The sequence below is a fragment of the Myotis nattereri genome, assembly GCF_964212035.1.
Source record: "Myotis nattereri genome assembly, chromosome: 3".
Classification (NCBI taxonomy): domain Eukaryota; kingdom Metazoa; phylum Chordata; class Mammalia; order Chiroptera; family Vespertilionidae; genus Myotis; species Myotis nattereri.
In genome coordinates, this window is record NC_138077.1 from 57,785,066 (window position 1) to 57,805,420 (window position 20,355).

General features: G+C 39.8%; 1 protein-coding gene across 1 annotated transcript in view; it reads right to left on the reverse strand.

Annotated features, from left to right (window-relative positions):
* Window positions 1-20,355, reverse strand: part of LOC308515028 (protein mono-ADP-ribosyltransferase PARP14-like) — a gene marked incomplete at both ends in the record, with an annotated part of 75,517 nt that overhangs the window by 24,734 nt on the left and 30,428 nt on the right. The window contains one exon of the mRNA XM_081085436.1: window positions 10,382-10,460. Coding sequence (XP_080941562.1) covers window positions 10,382-10,460 — 79 coding nt within the window. The remainder of the gene's footprint in view (window positions 1-10,381; window positions 10,461-20,355) is intronic.

A 20,355-nucleotide genomic window follows, 5' to 3' on the forward strand; every position in this document is an offset into this window, starting at 1 on the left:
GCATGAATTTTTGCACAGGGAGAGCTCCCTTGGCCTGGCCAGCGATCAGGCCAATCGAGGCCTTCTCACCCAATCCTGATCAGGGCCTATCAGGACCAATCTAGGCCGGCCCCTGTGGGGGAGGGACCATAGGAGGTTGGCAGGCCAGAGGGAGGGACCACAGGTGGTTGGCCTAGGAAGTGCACAGACCATCAGGGGGCAGCTCCTGTGTTGAGCATCTGCTCCCTCGTGGTCAGTGTGTGTTATAGTGACTGGTCAACCAGTCATTCAGTCAACCAGTCGTAATGGTCACTTAGACTTTTATTTATATAGATATGTGCTACTGAAGTAGGTGCCCAACACTATTTATTAAAGAGGCTACCCTTCCCCAATTGTATATTCTTGGCTCTTTTGTTATCAATTAATTGACCATATATGCATGGGTTTCTTTCTGGGCTCTCTATTCTCTTCCATTGATCTATGTTTCTGTTTTTACACCAATACCCTACTGTCTTGATTACTGTAGCTCGATAATATACTTTCAAATCAGGAATTGTGATGCCTCTACCTTTTTTATTCTTTTTCAAAATTGCTTTTGCTATTTGGGGTCTTTTGTGCTTATATACAAACTTTACAATTGTTTGTTGTGTTTCTGAGAAAATTCCATTGGAATTTTGATAGGGATTGCACTGAATGTGTAGATTGCTTTAGGAAGAATGGATAGTTTCACAATGTTAATTCTTACAATACATGAGCACATAATATCTTTGCATTTATTTTGTCTTCTTCAATTTCTTTCATCAGTGTCTTATCAGTTTTACCTTCTTGGTTAAATTTATTCCTAGATGTTTTATTCTTTTTGATACAATTGTAAATGGGATTGTTTTCTTAATTTTTCTTTCTGATAATTCATTAAAAATTAGCCGATTCAAGGCTGACAGAAAAAGACAAATACCACAAGATCTCACAGCCTTAGCCGGTTTAGCTCAGTGAATGGATCATTGGCCTGAGGACTGAAGGGTCCTGGGTTGAATTCTGATCAAGGGCAAATATCCAGGTTGTGGGCTAGATCCCCAGTAGCGGGTGTGTAGGAGGCAGCCGATCCATGATTTTCTCTCATCATGGATGTTTCTCTCTCTCTCTCTCTCTCTCTCTCTCTCTCTCTCTCTCTCTCTCTCCCTTCCTCTCTGAAATCAATAAAAATATATATATTTTAAAATCTCACATGTGGAAGCTAAAAAACCAACTCACACTCATAGAAAAAAAGATGACATTTGTGGTTACCATAGGTGGATTGGGGGAAGGGGAAATTGAAAAAAGAGGTCAAATGTACAAACTTCCAGTTACAAGATAAATAATTACCAAGGATATAATGTACAGCATGATGACTATAGTTAACACTCCTGTATGATATATATGAAAGCTGTTAATTCTAAGAGTTCTCATCACAAGGAAATAAAATCATTTTGCTTTCTCTTTTAAGACATGTATGAGATGATGGATACTAACTAAACATATTGCAGTAACATATGTAAAGTCAAACCATTATGCAGTATACCTTAAACAGTGATATATATCAATTCTATTTCAATAAAACCAGGGGAAGCTAATAAATGACCACAAAAAATAATGTACAATTTTAGCTATTTCTCATATGACCTCAACATCACGAACATGCATTTCATAAAAATCAACAACTCACATGCAATTTTAGACATTATAGACTGTGAGGGAGCCTGGGAGCCTTCTCTTTTTTTCATGTTGGCACAAAAAACATCCATTATTTGAGGCTGAAAGATAACAACTTTAACTTTTTTCACAGACTGGACAAGTCCTTTCTGGATAAAGTCTTCAATGGCATCCATTATGGCTTCAGTAACCTTATCTGGGTCTTTTTGAGCACTTCCTGGAAAGGCAAATAAAAATGACTAGAAAAATAAAGATCCAATTGCAAAAGACTGAAGAATAAATTAGGGATTCCAATTCTCAGAGAATGCATCCACACACCCCAAATGTTTCACCTCCATGTACTTTTCTAACAGCAAACACCTTTGAAGCCCTAGATGCAGTGAGGAGTTCTTGTTCCAGGATGTCAAGAAACCAACAGCCCAACAATGTAAAAAGGAAATCTAACTTTTGATGTCTGATGCTCATATATGCTCTCTTTAGTGGAGTCCAGCTCATTGTGTTTCTCTGTGTTACCAAGCACAGTTAATCTTTCTAGGCTCACTAGTGTTCTCAAAATATCCAACGTAAAAGATACTAATACATATTGAATTATCATGCTCTTTAAAGACAACAATTTTTATTTTTTTTTGCTTAATCATCAATTGACTTTAAAATTTGTCATTTTTCTTTGGGGACTTGATTTATGCTAAGATAATTTTGTAAGATGCCTAGAACTCTAAGCTCTTTGTTATTATATATACTTTTTACATGCAAGTTATCGTTGAACCTCCAGGAAGTCTTTCTTCCCACACTTGGTGAGATTTTCACTGACTAGCAGGATTCAAGATTGCCACCTGAGCAGGTTGTCTCCTTATTAAGCATGCTCCATACCCTTTTTCCTCCAGCTTACTGCCTTGGTAAGATCCTTGAAAATGGCAAGTTTCTTGAAAATTCTCATGAAAAACCATGGAAGCAGTCCCATCTGAACAGCAGCTGTCACATTGGGTGAGGGAAGGGCAGGTAACAGTCAAGAAGTCCCCTGACAAACCTGGTGTCATAGACTAAGGGCCCACTAGGTTTATCCCCATCGATGGTGCCCACCATTACTTCAGAAATAAGAGTAGATCTCTGTGACTTGGCTCTGTAGATGATTGTGGGAGTGTAGACAAACCCCACATAAAACTAACCAAGAAGGTTTGTTCAGGGTTTTTGCTTTCATTTTTAAGTAGAGGCCTGGTGCACAAAAATTTGTGCACTCTGGGGGGCGGGGGGTGGTCCCTCAGCCCAGCCTGTGCCCTCTCCCAGTCTGGGACCCCTCGGGGGATGACCACATGCTGGCTTAAGCCTGCTCCCCAGGGGATTGGGCCTAAGCTGGCAATCAGACATCCCTCTGGCAGCCTGGCAGCCCTCGGGGGATGTCCACTTGACAGCAGGGAGAAGACCTAAGCTGCAGTTGGACATCCTTAGCATTTCAGAGGAGGCAAGAGAGGCTCCCACGACCACCGCTGTACTGGCAGCCATCAGCCTGGCTTGTGGCTGAGCAGAGCTCCCCCATGTGGGAGTGCACTGACCACCAGAGGGCAGCTCCTGCATTGAGCATCTGCCCCCTGGTGGTCAGTGTGTATCGTAGTGACCAGTCATTCCCAGTCTTTCTGCTGTTAGGGTCAGTTTGCATATTACCCTTTTACTATTTAGGATAGAGGCCTAAATGGTGCATGGGTGGGGGCCAGCTGGTTTGCCTGAAGGGTGACCCAGATCAGGGTGGGGGTCCCCACTGGGATGCGTGGCCAGCTTGGATGAGGGGCTGAGGGATGTTTTCAGGTGGGCCAAACCCCCTTCAGGGTGGGGGTCCCAACTCCATTGCCTAGCCAGTCTGGGTGAGGGGCTGAGGGCCGTTTTCAGCCTGCCTGAGACTGAAGCTCCCAGCCTCTCCTTTTTTTCTTTTTTCTTTTCTCTTTTTTATTCTGGGATTTATTTACCTTCTATAATTGAAACTTTGTTGCCGTCCTGCTCCCTCCGGCTCTGAGGCCGCAGCTGGCTGAAAGCAGGTATCTGGGATTTGTTTAGCTTCTATAATTGAAACTTTGTTGCTTTTGGAGCTGTTGCTTTCAGCACTTAGAGCAGGCTGCGGCAGGCGAGGAACCTTGGCTTCCTCCATCACTGGAGCAAGCAAACCTCCTGCTTGCTTCAGCTATGTGGCTGCTGACCGCCATCTTTGTTAGCAGTTAATTTGCATATCTCGCTGATTAGTTAATGGGAAGCATAGCAGAGGTAAGGTTAATTAGCCTTCTTGTCTTTTATTAAATAGGATTAGATGAGCAGAGAAAGGGGGAAATTCTTCTTTGCAAAGCTGTGGTTATCTCATGATATTTGGATGAATTTAAATAGGAGTGTTTAGATATAGTCACTCACTTTCAACAAATATTTAATGTGTCCCATCAAAAGCTAGATGCTTACCTAGGCACTTAGGACCCCATGCATATAACATGTAAAGACAAATGGTGTCCAATAGGTGAAGTACGGAAAACTGAAGGAAAGCCTAGAACTGTGTAACAGGGGTGTGATATGTGCAATCTCATCTGGTGTGTTCAGGGAAATAGATCTTTTTTTAAGAAAAATAAGTCTGGAAGGCCTACCATGCCAGTGGTGGGGGGTTTAGGAGGCACTGGAGCAGAAAACCCATGTCTAGATAGCAGGTTATAATAAAAAGATAGACAATGAAAAGGGCTAAATGAAAAGGGGACCAGAGCAAGGAGATATTCAGGAAATAAAGTCAGGAGGACCTAGGGACTAACTGCCTGTATACGTGGCCTGTGTACCTGACCTAATATACCTTCTTTTGCCACCTGCACACCATCATGTGTATATCATGGGCACACAGTACTGCGGTTGTTTGCTTACATATCTGTCTCACAATGAGCTAGTTGGTTCTTGTGGACTGGATCCTTTTCTTAGTCATCCTTCTATCCTCCAGGCCTCAGCACTGTGCCTGGCACATGGCAGTCACTCAGAAAAAAATTCAATAAAACTAATTAATAAACTAATAAACATGGGCATGATAAAGAGGGTAGAGTCAAAGAATCTAGATAGAAAGTGATATAATCAGGGATATAACAGCAGGTAAGGTTTTTGGGGAGAAGACAGTGAATTGGGTTTGGAGTTTTCATTGAACTTGAGGTGCTTGCAGGAATCACTGACCACCCATTCTCTCCCTGAGGGCAGACATCTGTAGGTACTAGGTAGAGGGCTTCCTTTATGGCCAGAAGCTGTCTACATCCCTCCCAGTGAAACTCAACTCATAAACACCACTAAGGGAGAAAGCGTCCCCATCCTTTAGTCTAAGGACCAGCTCAGGTGGTGGCGGTGATGGAGATAGGCAAAGAAGATAAGCAAGGAGAACCTGCTAATGTGCATTTATTTGTGCAGAACAGCAATGCCATCAGGTTGATAGAAGAAACAAAAGGTTTGCAGTAATGCAGAAATACTCAAACATCCATACATATTTATACAAAACTAAATCAGCCTCATTCCCTTGTTTCTTTTTTGATTCTACTTAGATACTCCCTTGGGCAGGTCTATGCTAACCCTGGGCTGTTGCTTTTTTGTCACAAATAAAGTTAAGATAGAAATACAAGACCAGAACAAGGAGGAAACAACAAATGAAACAAAGACTAGAGAATCATTAATGGATTCCACAAGACATGACAGATGATAGATAGATAGGTAGATAGATAGATAGATAGATAGATAGATAGATAGATAGATGATAGGTAGATAGATAGATGATAGATAACATGTTGGCTGATGTGCTAGGGTTGGATGACACTACAGGAGAATGAAAACATAAAGGGGCAATAGATTATACTTTTAGAAATAGGAAAGTAATAAAGTAGACATAGCATTCCATTTGGAAACTTTAAGAGGAATTACACAAATCAAAATGTGGGACACGGGATTAGAAGAAGGTCCAGAAAGTGACAAGGATGGGTAAGTTTATTGAGGTTTAACTTTTGGAAGGCCTACCAGGCGAGTGCAGACATTCATACTTAGATTCCTGAGCAATGGAAAGATCAATCCAGGCCGAGTGGTCCCTCTCTGGAACCAGTCAGCTCCATTCCACTTCAAGCCTGAGGGAATTTGCCTCCCCTGACCAGCTCTCTTAAGGGAGACCAAGCAAAAATTCCTAATCAATGTATAGAACTCAGATTCCTGGGAAAAGAGCTCAAAGAGCATAACCTTAGGAATGATAAACCCAAAGCACATCTTTATATATGTTAGTAATGATAAACCCAAACCACATTTTCTATATGGAGAATCAAACACACAATCATATAGTTAGAGGAAAACAGGAAACTTGAAAAGGCAAGTAGGCTGAGAAGAGAAAGGTGGTGAGTTGAGTTTCTGACCCATTAGAACCCACTGGGTTAAGGTGATTGAAAGGTTTCTGTGCAGAGATGCCCTAAGGCCAACCTGCACAGCCACTGCTCAAGAGCTGAGAGAAGAGGCTTGGCAATGCTCATCTGGGAGTCAGTTACAGGGAGGTGGGAGGCGATGCACTGATGTTCTCCATGGAGAGGGGATGGAGGGGAAGGTTAAGTACTAAATAATGGGGGATATGGAAGAGATGGAAAAAGAGAAAGGAACAGGTGAAAAGAGAAGGGGGATGGCCATTCTTTCTCTTTGCTCCTTTCCCTTCCTCTCTCTTTCCTTCCATATTAGAGAGCAGATGTCTTGCTCATTCCCTCAGTGACTGCCTTGGGGAGAGGAAGCTGCCCTTACTCAGACTCAGCATCAACTACATTCAAGTCAGCAGGACATCAAAGGGGAAAGGGACACCTAAGAATTTAGCCTTGAGAGGCTACCAACCTGTCCCAATGGCTGGGAGGCAAATGGTCGAGTGATTCAGGCTTTCACACTCTTGTAAAACACAGGTAACTGATCTCTTGACATCAGCTCCACCAGCGACGTGAATAATATTCTTGCACTTCAGAGATCCACCACCAGTAATTATATAACCATTGTTGTGCTGTTGAGCTAAGAAACACAAAACAAAAAGATAAAAAAATCAGATGCTGAACCTACTCTCTGATTGTTTACAAAGCAAAATGTCTGCTTTGTCAAATAAAGCACTTTGCACCAATAAGAGACTCCTGAAATACTACCTCTGATGAAGCTTTCTTGGTTACCTCCTATTTTTAACCATGATCTCACTTTTCACTCCTCTTCATTTCTAATTCTATGTGAGTGGAATTCTTTAGTAAAATGTATGATTTTAAGATTAATATGCTGTCTCCCTCTCCACAGCCTCCCACATTCATTCTTCCACTGATACTTTAGGGCCGAAAAGCAGCATCGTGCCTTACCTAGGCGAGAACATTCTATTTCCACATTTTGTCCAGCCTTTTCCAAAATTGCTTTGGAGACCCCTACATGAGAACATCAACATATTTACAAACACGAATAAAAAATCAATACAGTACACTTAGATCACAATGATTGCCTCATTATCTAAAGGCTTTCCCCATTATTAAAGGAATCTTACAACCTGGGCATTTCTGGTCAAAAGAAGAAAAATTCAGGAAATAACTGTTACCAATTATAGGAAACCATGTCAAGATAATTTTAAAATTATTAATTCCTATTACTAAGCCAAAGTTGTAGAAACCAGTTTGGCTATAGCAACTGCAGAATAGTTTCATTATAGAAACCCTCCTTCAAGGGATCTACTGTGACCATTACTGTAGAAAAAGTCCTACAAGTAAAGTACCTGCTTTGTGATCAAATGTCTTTGTTGTTGAATTCACAATCACATCTGCCTCTTCTTTAGCAATATCTCCAGTGGCCACCTGGAAGATGATGGGGCCAATTTTCATTTCGTGCACTCCTGAAGCAGGGCTGGTAACAGTCCCATACAAACCTGAAAAGAAAAAAGAAATGGAGTTGATAATCAAGTTAACAATAGCAAGAATTACTTAAGTCTCATGCTCCTCACATGTGGCCCTCCCATACAGTACTTCTCTCTGTCTCCATCCCAAACCCCGTATCTCTGACCTTTAATATGGTCCTGACCCTTAGCCCCAAGGACGGTCTGTTTCTGAAAAAGCATTATAAAATACTAGTGCCCCGGTGCACGGATTTGTGCACATTGAAAGGAAATTAATTAGAAGGTAGCTGGCGGGGTGGGACTGGCGAGCTGGGCTAGGCATACCCTGAAGCCAACCTCCTGATGTCCCTTACAGGCCGGCCACACCTGGGGCAGCACTGTGACTTGAAGGGCATCTGCGGAGTGAGCGGGATCCATCCGGTAGGTGGGGTCCTTCAGCCTGCCCTGCGGGGATTGGGCCAAAACCAGCTCTCCCACATCCCTCAAGGGGTCCCAGAATTTGAGAGGGCAGTTCTTGAGTGGCATTCCCCGGAATCAGGCTCCCTCATCTCTGGTTCTGAGATGTATCACCTGAGAACCACCAATGCCAAGTCAAGGCAGCTCGGCAGCTCGTGCATTGAGCGTCTGCCCCCTCGTGGTCATTGCACATCATAGCTACCAGTCAGATGGTCGCTTAGCCTTTTACATACTTAGATAAAACATATCAAACGTTGGCTTCTGGTGCTGGCCAAGGTGAAGTCAGCCCGTGAGAACCTATCTCTCCAACTGATTACAACTAAAACAAGAGGCAAATATAATATCTACTAAGTGAGGACTGAAAAGTAAGCAACAGCAGGTAGATTGGGAAGGGGAGTCAAAACCTGAAGAGGCAACCTGTAAAGAGGGTAGTTTTGAAATTTTCCTCTTTTCTCTTCCAGCTTTGACACAAGGGTGGCCCTACTTGTGGAACTGCATGAGCACAGGTAGCAAAACTCTCAGAGTATCCCTGTCTTTGTGACCAGAGGATTGAGAAAAGGGGGCCCTGTCAGCTAAAGGGTATGGCAGGGATCTTCCTTATTTTCTTTTGTGTGTTTTTTTGAGATCCAATTGAGCTTTATTTAGAAATTGGCACAGATTCCATTGGAAAAATGTATGTGTACATATACTTAATATTATTTTGGAATGAAATATTTTTTATCCTGATTATTTTTTTACATTATATACATTTTTCATTAATTAAGGTATTACAAAAGTGTTTTTATACCCTCATTATCCCTCACCCCCTCCGTCCTGCCCTCACCCTCACCTCCTGCTGTCTGCATCAATCCTTATGCTTATATGCATGCATACAAGTCCCATAGTTGTTTTTTTTAAAAAAACAGAACTCCATAGTGGCCCCACAGGGAGTTAAAGCTCTTAGAGTTCTGTATTTCTATCCAGAAGATCCAGGGAACAGGGCCCTTGTGGTCTGTAAAGTGTCCATGGCTGTGTGTGGGAAATACCTCTTAGTTTTCTCTTTCTTCTCTCTCCCCACTTTGCCCGAGGACAACCCTGATCACACAAGTTATGCGGCAACAAAACAGGCAACTTACATGCCAAGAGAATACTGTCTCTCTGGGGAGAGGCCTCAAAAATGGGCTCCTGCAAGCCAATAGTGTGAGGGGAGTTCTGCTGAGGGGATAGCTGGAGAAGGTGGGCCCTGGTTCTGTGACAAACTGGAATAAATCCTAAGCCCACTGCTGAGCTGCACATGGGGGAGCCGTCCCAAGCAGCACAGCAAAGGCTCTGAGAACTGAAGTGACATGGGAGCGCCTCCCATAGAAGGTGAGACAGGACTGTTAGGATGAACTTAACCGACTGCCTGCCTGCTGAAACAATTACCATTTTCCAGGAGATTTTTAACAAGACCCAAGTGTCACAACATAATAAAGAAAATTACCAGTGTATTATCACAAACTGCTTGTCATACAAAGAACCAAGAAAATGTGAGCAGTTCTCAAGGGTAAAGATACTCAATATAGATGCTTATGTCAAGATGATCCAGATGTTGGACTTATCAAAGACTTTAGAGTGTCTACTATAAATATGCTCCCTGAAGTCAAAGTAAATATATTTGAATGAATGGAAATGATTTGGAATGAGTGGAAAAATAGGAGTCTCTGCAGCGAAACAGAAATTAGAAATGAATCGGTGAACTTGGATGCAGATCAATAAAAAATATCCAATCTGAAAAATAGAGAAAAAAAGATTATGAGGAAAAAAAGACTAGATCCTCAGGGACAGGCAAGACACTATCAAAAGGTCTAACATTCATGTTATTGGAGCCCCCAGAGGAGATGAGAGACGAGTGCAGGAAAACTTTCTGAATAAATGACTGAAAAATTCCCAAATGTGATGGAAGACATACATGTTGAGATTCAAGAAGCCTCAGAAAACTCCAAATAGGATAAAACCAAACATGTAACAGTAAATTTGACAGAGAAGAAGCATTTGGTTAGTATTGTCTCTTTAAATATATCTATTTCCAAAAACACAGGTCACATCATCCTTAGGAAATACTCTCCTTATCACTACTTAAAACCCTCTGTACAGATTATCTAACTTGGATTGCTTACTCTTCCGCTCAAGATTGCACAGTCATGGCCAGTGTCTTACATGCCCAGGTGTATGGAATATGATTTAATATCCCCGTTCTCACAAATAGATTTTTTTCATAAAAATCACCACTGCCATCTTTCACTTATCATTAAGTAGTCATTTAACTACTAGAAATGATTTCTTAATTTAATATTTTTTCTGGACCCCAAAAAAGAATAACAAAAAAAAGAATGAAATAAATTTAGGAAAAATGAAATGATATCTTTACTGAACCTTGTGTATTCTGAGTCTTAGCAATTTTGTCACTGATGAAATTTCCATTAGCTATTTTGTCAAATTCATCTGAAAATGCCTGGAAACACAAAGACAGTTTTGATTACTACAATCCTTAGTAGATAGACAAATTTTATTCATCACAGTTTATGATCATGCATGCACAAATATTGATGAGAGAACAATTCTCAAAGTATTGTTATTATCATTATATATTTTTAAAGTCATGAAAATACATATATTATTTCTACAAATGCATCCCATGAAAATTATCAAAATGGGAACAAAGATATAAATACAAAAATATTGATTAAAGTGCTCTTTATTAAAATCAAGAAGAAAATACAACAGTTTAAAATCCAATAGGGAAATGGTTAAATACATTTTAGTATATCCCTGTGTTAAAATATTTAGCAGCCATTAGGAATTGCATTTTCAAAGAGTAGTTAATGGAATAGGGAAATACTCACTTTACACTATTTAATGAAAGAAGTTTAACTTTAATTATATTATTATGACACCACTTTGCAAAGTACATATATATAGAAGACTAGAATGAAATATGACTAAAATAATTTATGCATTTTGCATTGTTCAAAGTTTCTACAATGAATATATATTTCTTTCATATTCGGTAAGAGCAAGTAAGTTGCCAGTTGTTAAAAATATAGTGTTAAGAGAAAGACAGTTACAAGAACACAGATACTTCAGTTTTTAACTTCTTAATTGTACCAAAAGAGGAATGGCTAGTGGCGTAGTGCATTTTGGAGCAAGAGACTGTATTTTAGGTTCAATGAACTTATGAATTCCATTTCTTTGCCTGGTAGTGACACTCCAAAATCACCACTATTTTGTAAACAAGCAACAGAGAAATTATTTAATTCGACTTTTTAAAAAATATATACTTTATTGATTTTTTATAGAGAGGAAGGGAGAGAAATAGAGAGTCAGAAACATCGATGAGAGAGAAACATCGATCAGCTGCCTCCTGCACAACTCCCACTGGGGATGTTCCCTCAATCAAGGTACATGCCCTTGACCAGAATCGAACCTGGGACCTTTCAGTCCGCAGGCCGACGATCTATCCACTGAGCCAAACCAGTTACGGCCAACAGAGGATTTTGTTGGTAAAAAACAAAAAGTACCATGTAACATCTTGGCTAAAAGGCTGATACAATAAAGGAAAAGAACTGGAACAGGTTATAAACTGAGAGTGTCAGACTCATATACCTCTAGGGCCCAGGCAGGAAGCTACAAGTGTAAAGGTGAAGGATGTGACCCTGGAGGACTATACAGCACCTGCCATTCAGCCACAGCAAACTGTTCAGAAAGAAACCCATACCCAATGTGTCAGAATGTTTGAAATTTTAGGTACAAGTGGACATCTGGAGTATTATGGGAAATGTTTGATTTTAAAATATTAGCAACTGATTCAACAAATTTTAAAACTAGACCAAATAAAGCATATCTAGAGGCCATGTTCAGACCATGGGTTGTTGTTTTGCAACCTCTGTTACCTCTAAACATCTCAATAAGTTTTGTTGTTTTTTGTGTGTGCAAATATAACCAAAGTTTAACTGTCTTCAAAAGTCTTAAGTGAAAAAGTGTCACAGCCATGTACAGACAATCAATACTATTTCCAGAGGCAGTAAAGGTGCCTGTAGAGACTAATCCTTCTCCTGAATACTTGCAGAGGATCCTGAGCCTTTAGGAAAGGAAACAGGGCCTGGGGTTGCACAACAATAACGAAATTTGAAGGTTCAGGTCCATGTCATAGGACTCGCTCCCCTATTCACCCATTCAAAAACGCTCAGCATTTTCTCTCTAATTTAGTTCATTTTATGTGTATAAATCTTAGCTCCCAGAGTAATTATGATTGACAGGAGGGGAAGTATGTCCTACATACCCATCCCATGATCCACATCACCTTGTATAATGCAGGTCATAGGGAGGTTGTTCAAAAAGCATTTATTGACTAGAAATTACTATGATTATTCAGACCAACTAAATGGACCATATTATCTTGCTCAGGTGGTTCGATTGTCGGAATAGAATTTAGTTTAGAATTGTTTGCTTCATAAGAACTTAAAGGGAGTATTTAGATCCAGGAAAAAATGAATGACCTAAAAATTCAACTGGTCCAATGATTCATGGACATCTGCTGGGTTGTTAGCCTTCATCTGTTCATTTAATTCTTGCACTACCATGGAACTTTTCAAACATTTAACGTCGTTTACTCTACTGGACTCTAAGGACTTGGAGGCAGGGATAATGGTCTCTTATTAAATGCCTCTGGTTCTCCCATAATGTAGAGTCCAGTGGCTCACCCATAGCTGATGTTCAGCAAATGGAGCAATCGCAGCCCGATGAGCCACTGCCACCCAGGGAGCAGCCACTGAACGACTCAAAATCTAGATATTGCAGTATGATCAAACATGGGTAGACAAATAAACCCCCAAAGGAAAGAAAAGGGGGACTCACAAGAAAAGCAGCTAAGTGAAACCGAGGCATGCAGCATGACAGAAAAAGAATTCAGACTTAGGGTCCTAGAATGCGTAAACCAAATGGAGGAAAAAATCAACAACTTATGCAAGAAGCAAGAAGAAGCAGATGAAAAAAATCAACAACTTAAGTAAGACCCAAGAAGAAATGAGGAGCGATATAGCTGTAATAAAAAACACCATTGAAAGTTTCAACAGTAGACTAGGAGAAGCGGAGGACTGAATTAGAGAGTTAGAAGACAGGGAAACAAAACACAACCAAACTGAACAGCAATTGGAGAAAAAAATTAAAAGACAGGAGAGCCTAAGGGAGCTATGGGACAACATGAAACGAAACAACATATGAATAATAGGGGTGCCAGAACAACAGAAAGATGAACAAGACTTAGAAAACATATTTGAAGAAATAATATCAGAAAACTTCCCTGAGGTGGGGAAGAAAAAGTCACACAAGCCCAGAGAGTACCAAACAAGGTGAACCCAAAAAAACCAACACCAAGAGATTCATAATTACCATGGCAAATGTTCCGGACAAAGAGAGAATTTTACAGGCTGCAAGAGAGAGATGGAAAGTTACATACAAGGGATCTCCCATTAGATTATCAAATGATTTCTCAACAGAAACACATCAGGCCAGAAAAGAATGGACAGAAATTTACAAAGTGATGCAAAGCAAAGGACTGAATCCAAGAATATTCTATCTAGCAAGGCTATCATTCAAAATTGAAGGGTAAGTAAGAAGCTTCACAAACAAAAAAGGCTAAGGGAGTTTATCACAACCAAGCCAGAAATGCAAGAAATGCTAAAGGGACTGGTATAAAAAGAAGAAATAAAAAGCTCAGAAAGAAAACAGCCACACAAAAATAGAAATGGCTACAAACAAGTACCTTTCAATAATAACTTTAAACGTAAATGGACTAAATGGTCCAATCAAAAGACATCGAGTGGCTGAATGGATAAAAAAAACATGACCCATATATTTGCTGTCTACAAGAGACCCACCTCATTAGAAGGGACTCACACAGACTGAAAGTGAAGGGATGGAAAAATATCTTTCAGGCAAATGGAAATGAAAAAAAAAAGCTGGGGTAGCAATACTTATATCGGACAAAATAGATCTCAAAGTGAAGGCCATAACAAGAGATAAGGGAGGCCACTTCATAATACTAAAGTGATCAATACAACAAGAGGATATAACCCTGATAAAAATGTATGCACCCAATGCAGGAGCACCCAAATACATAAGAAAACTCCTGGAAGATATCAAGGGAGAGATCAACAACAATACAATCATAGTAGGGGACTTTAATACACCACTAACATCACTGGATAAATCCTCTAGACAAACAATCAGCAAAGAAACAGTAATCCTAAATGACTCACTAGATCAGATGGACTTGATTAACATCTTCAGAACACTTCACCCCAAAGCCACGGAAAATACGTTCTTCTCAAGTGCACATGGGGCATTTTCAAAAATAGATCACATATTGGATCACAAACAAAGTCTCCCCAAATTCAAGAAGATTGAAATCATACCAAGCATTTTCTCAGACCACGAGGCCATAATATTAGAAATAAACTACAACAAAAACAACCCAAAATACTCAAACACTTGGAAGCTGAATAGCATGTTCTTAAATATTGATTGGGTTACCAGTGAGATCAAAGAAGAAATTAAAAACATCCTGGAAACTAATGACAATGAAAACACAACAATCCAAAACCTTTGGGACACAATGACAGCAGTCCTGAGAGGGAAGTTTATAGCTCTACAGGCCTACCTCAACAAACAAGAAAAAATGGTAGTAAATCATCTAAATCTACATCTCAAAGAAATAGAAAGAGAGCAACAAGAAAACCCCAGAGTGATCAGAGGGAAGGAGATAATAAAGATCAGAGCAGAAATAAATGACATAGAGACACACAAAAAACAAACAATACAGAAAATCAATGAAACCAAGAGCTGGTTCTTTGAAAGGATAAACAAGATTGATGAATTCCTAGCCAGGCTCACCAAGAAGTAAAGAGAGAGGACCCAAATAAACAAAATCAGAAATTATAGGGGCAAAATAACAACAGACCCCACAGAAATACAGATGATTGTTAAAAAAATACTATGGACAACTCTAACAAACTAGACAACCTGGAGGAAATGGACATATTCCTAGAAAAATACAACATTCCAAAACTTAATCAGGAAGAATCTAAAAATCTCAACAGGCCAATAACAATGGAAGAAATTGAAGCAGTCATCAAAAAGCTTCCAGCAAACAAAAGCCCAGGACTAGAACGCTTCACAGGGGAGTTTTACCAAACATTCAAGGGAGAACTAAAACCTATCCTCCTCAGACTACTACAAAAAATTCAAGAGGAAGAAACACTTCCAAGCTCATTCTATGAAGCCAGCATCACCCTAATACCAAAACTAGGTAAAGACAATGCAATGAAAGAGAATTATAGGCCAATAATCCTCATGAACATAGATGCCAAAATCCTCAACAAAATCTTAGCAAATCGAATCCAGCAGTACATCAGAAAGATCATACACCATGACAAAGTAGGATTTATCCCAGGGATGCAAGGATGGTACAATATCTGCAAATCAATAAACGTAATGCATCACATAAACAAAGTGAAAGAAAAAAACCACATAGTCGTATCAATTGATGCAGAAAAAGCGTTTGACAAAATTCAACACCCATTCTCTTTTTTTTTTTAATTTATTTATTTATTTATTTATTTATTCTTAATTTATTGCTTAAAGTATTACAAAGGGTATTACATATGTGTCCATTTTATCCCCCCGCCCTAGACAGTCCCCTAGCCTCCCCTATCCCCCAATGTCTTATGTCCACTGGTTATGCTTATATGCATGCATACAAGTCCTTTAGTTGATCTCTTACCCCCCTACCTTCTGCCCCCCAACCCTCCCCAGCCTTCCCGCTGCAGTTTGACAATCTGTTAGAGGCAGCTCTGCCTCTGTATCTATTATTGTTCAAAAGTTTATAATGGTCTCTATTATCCATGAATGAGTGATATCATGTGGTATTTTTCCTTCATTGACTGGCTTATTTCACTTAGCATAATGCTCTCCAGTTCCATCCATGCTGTTGCAAATGGTAAGAGTTCCATCCTTTTTAGAGCAGCATAGTATTCCATCGTGTAGATGTACCACAGTTTTCTAATCCATTCATCTACTGATGGGCATTTAGGCTGTTTCCAGATCTTAGCTATGGTGAATTGTGCTGCTATGAACATATGGGTGCATATATCCTTTCTGATTGGTGTTTCTGGTTTCTTGGGATATATTCCTAGAAGTGGGATCACAGGGTCAAATGGGAGTTCCACTTTTAAGTTTTTTAAGGAAACTCCATATTGTCTTCCATAGTGGCTGCACCAGTCTGCATTCCCACCAGCAGTGCACGAGTGTTCCTTTTTCTCCACATCCTCTCCAGCACTTGTCGTATGTTGATTTGTTGATGATAGCCAGTCTGACAGGTGTGAGATGGTACCTCATTGTTGTTTTGATTTGCATCTCTCAGATGATTAGTGACTTTGAGCATGTTTTCATATGTCTCTTGGCTTTCTGAATGTCCTCTTTTGAAAGGTGTCTATTTAGGTCCTTTGCCCATTTTTTGATTGGATTGTTTATCTTCCTTTTGTTGAGTTGTATGAGTTCCCTATAAATTTTGGAGATTAGGCCCTTATCAGATATGACATTGGCAAATATGTTTTCCCACACAGTGGGTTTTCTCATTGTTTTATTGATGGTTTCTTTTGCTGTGCAGAAGCTTTTTATTTTGATGTAGTCACATTTGTTCATTTTCTCTTTAGTTTCAAGTGCCCTAGGAGCTGTATCAGTGAAGAAATTGCTTCGGCATATGTCTGAGATTTTGTTGCCTTTGGATTCTTCTAGAATTTTTATGGTTTCCTGTCGTACATTTAAGTCCTTTATCCATTTTGAGTTTATTTTTGTGTATGGTGTAAGTTGGTGGTCTAGTTTCATTTTCTTGCATATATCTGTCCAATTTTCCCAACACCATTTATTGAAGAGACTATCTTGGCTCCATTGTATGTTCTTGCCTCCTTTGTCAAATATTAATTGAGCATATTGGTTCAGGCCGATTTCTGGGCTCTCTATTCTATTCCATTGATCTATATGTCTATTCTTGTGCCAGTACCAGGCAGTTTTGAGAACAGTGGCTTTGTAATACAACTTGATATCTGGTATTGAGATCCCACCTACTTTGTTCTTTTTCAGGATTGCTGCAGCTATTCGGGGTCTTTTTTTATTCCAGATGAATTTTTGGAGAGTTCGTTCTAGATCTCTGAAGTATGCCGTTGGTATTTTAATGGGAAGTGCGTTGAATTTATAGATTGCTTTGGGTAGTATGGACATTTTAATGATGTTGATTCTACCAATCCATGACACGGTATGTTCTTCCATCTGTTTATGTCTTCCTCTATCTCTTTTTTTCAACGTCCTGTAGTTTTCTGAGAAGAGGTCTTTTACCTCTTTAGTTAAGTTTATTCCTAGGTATCTTAATTTTTTTTGGTGCGATGGTAAACGGGATTGTTTTTATAATCTCTCTTTCTGAAAGTTCACTATTGGTCAACACCCATTTTTGATAAAAACTCTCAGCAAGGTGGGAATTGAAGGATCATACCTCAACATAATAAAAGCCATATATGACAAACCCACAGTCAACATAATATTCAATGGACAAAAACTATCACCATTTCCCCTAAGAATAGTAGCAAGACAGGGATGCCCACTCTCAACACTCCTGTTTGACATAGTACTGGAGGTATTAGCCATTGCAATTAGACAAGAAGAAGAAATAAAAGGCATCCAAATTGGAAAAGAAGAAGTAAAACTATCCTTATTTGCAGATGACATGATATTATACATAAAAAACCCTAGAGACTCCATCAAAAAACTATTAGACTTAATAAAAGAATTCGGCATTGTAGCAGGATACAAAATTAATGCCAAGAAATCTATGGCATTCCTATACACCAATAGTGAACTTGCAGAAAGAGAGACTAAAAAAAAAACCCCATTTACCATTGCACCTAAAAAATTAAGCTGCCTAGAAATAAACTTAACTAAAGAGGTAAAAGACCTCTACTCAGAAAACTACAGGACGTTGAAAAAAGGGATAGAGGAAGACATAAACAGATGGAAGAGCATACCATGTTCTTGGATTGGTAGAATCAACATCATTAAAATGTCCATACTACCCAAAGCAATCTATAAATTCAATGCACTTCCCATTAAAATACCGACAGCATATTTCACAGACCTAGAATGAACTCTCCAAAAATTCATCTGGAATGAAAAAAGACCCCGAATAGCTGCAGCAATCCTGAGAAAGAATTAAGTAGCTGGGAACTCAATACCAGATACCAAGCCATATTACAAAGCCACTGTTCTCAAAACTGCCTGGTACTGGCACAAGAACAGACATATAGATCAATGGAATAGAATAGAGAGCCCAGAAATCGGCCTGAACCAATATGCTCAATTAATATTTGACAAAGGAGGCAAGAACATACAATGGAGCCAAGATAGTCTCTTCAATAAATGGTGTTGGGAAATTGGACAGATACATGCAAAAAAAATGAAACTAGATCACCAACTTACACCATACACAAAAATAAACTCAAAGTGGATAAAGTACTTAAATATACGACAGGAAACCATAAAAATACTAGAAGAATTGAAAGGCAACAAAATCTCAGACATATGCCGAAGCAATTTCTTCACCGATACAGCTCCTAGGGCATTGGAAACTAAAGAGAAAATGAACAAATGTGACTACATCAAAATAAAAAGCTTCTGCACAGCAAAAGAAACCATCAACAAAACAACAAGAAAGCCCACTACATGGGAGAAGATATTTGCCAATGTTATCACTGATAAGGGTTTAATCTCCAACATTTATAAGGAACTGATACAACTTAACAAAAGTAAGATAAACAATCCAATCAAAAAATGGGCAAAGGACCTAAAAAGACACCTTTCAAAAGAAGACATTCAGAAAGTCAAGAGACATATGAAAACATGCTCAAAGTCACTAATCATCTGAGAGATGCAAATCAAAACAACAATGAGTTACCATCTCACACCTGTCAGACTGGCTATCATCAACAAATCAACAAACGACAAGTGCTGGAGAGGATGTGGAGAAAAAGGAACACTTGTGCACTGCTGGTGGGAATGCAGACTGGTGCAGCCACTATGGAAGACAGTATGGAGTTTCCTCAAAAAACTACAAATGGAACTCCCATTTGACTCTGTGATCCCACTTCTAGGAATATATCCCAAGAAACCAGAAGCACCAATCAGAAAGGATATATGCACCCATATGTTCATAGCAGCACAATACACCATAGCTAAGATCTGGAAACAGTCTAAGTGCCCATCAGCAGATGAATGGATTAGAAAACTGTGGAACATCTACACGATGAAATACTATGCTGCTGTAAAAAAGAAGGAACTCTTACCATTTGCAACGTCATGGATGGAACTGGAGAGCATTATGTTAAGTGAAATAAGCCAGTCAATGAAGTAAAAATACCACATGATCTCACTCATTTATGGATAATAAAGACCATTATAAACTTTTGAACAATAATAGATACAGAGGCAGAGCTGCCTTTAACAGATTGTCAAACTGCAGCGGGAAGGCTGGAGAGGGTTGTGGAGCAGGAGGGAGGGGCGTAAGAGATCAACCAAAGGACTTGTATGAATGCATATAAGCATAACCAATGGACATAAGACACTGGGGGGTAGGGGAGGCCAGGGGATTGTTAAGGGCGGGGAAAAAAGGAAACATATGTAATACTCTTTGTAATACTTTAAGCAATAAAAAAAAAAAACACAAAAAAAACCTATGAACAAATTCCTATGCAATTTGTGGCAGCAAAAACACCCAGCAGGCCGGATAAATGTTTCTGGTGGGCCGTAGTTTGAGGACCCCTGCCTCAAGGGATTTCCAACTGCCAGCGGGATCGGATCTAAACTCGCAGTCGAACATCCCTTTCTCAATCCAGGACCACTGGCTCCTAACTGCTTGCCTGCCTTCCTGCCTGATCGCCTTTAAACCACTCTGCCTGCCTGCTTGATCACCCCTAACCTCTCACCTGCCTGTCTGATCACCCCTATCAGCTCAACTGCCTTCCCCATTGCCCCTAACCACCTGCCTGCCTGTCTGATCACCCCTAACCACTCGCCTGCCCGCCTGATCACACCTAACCCTCGACTGCCTGCCTGATTGCCCCTAACCACCCCAGCCTCGGCCCCTATCCCCACAGCTTTGTCTGGAAGGACGTGCAGAATGATGTCTTAAGGTTGTTTGGCTCTCCGGTCTAATTCGTATATTATGCTTTTATGATTATAGATAAAAATTTCTCAAAACAACAAGAAAACCCACTGCATGGGAAAACATATTTGCCGATGTCATA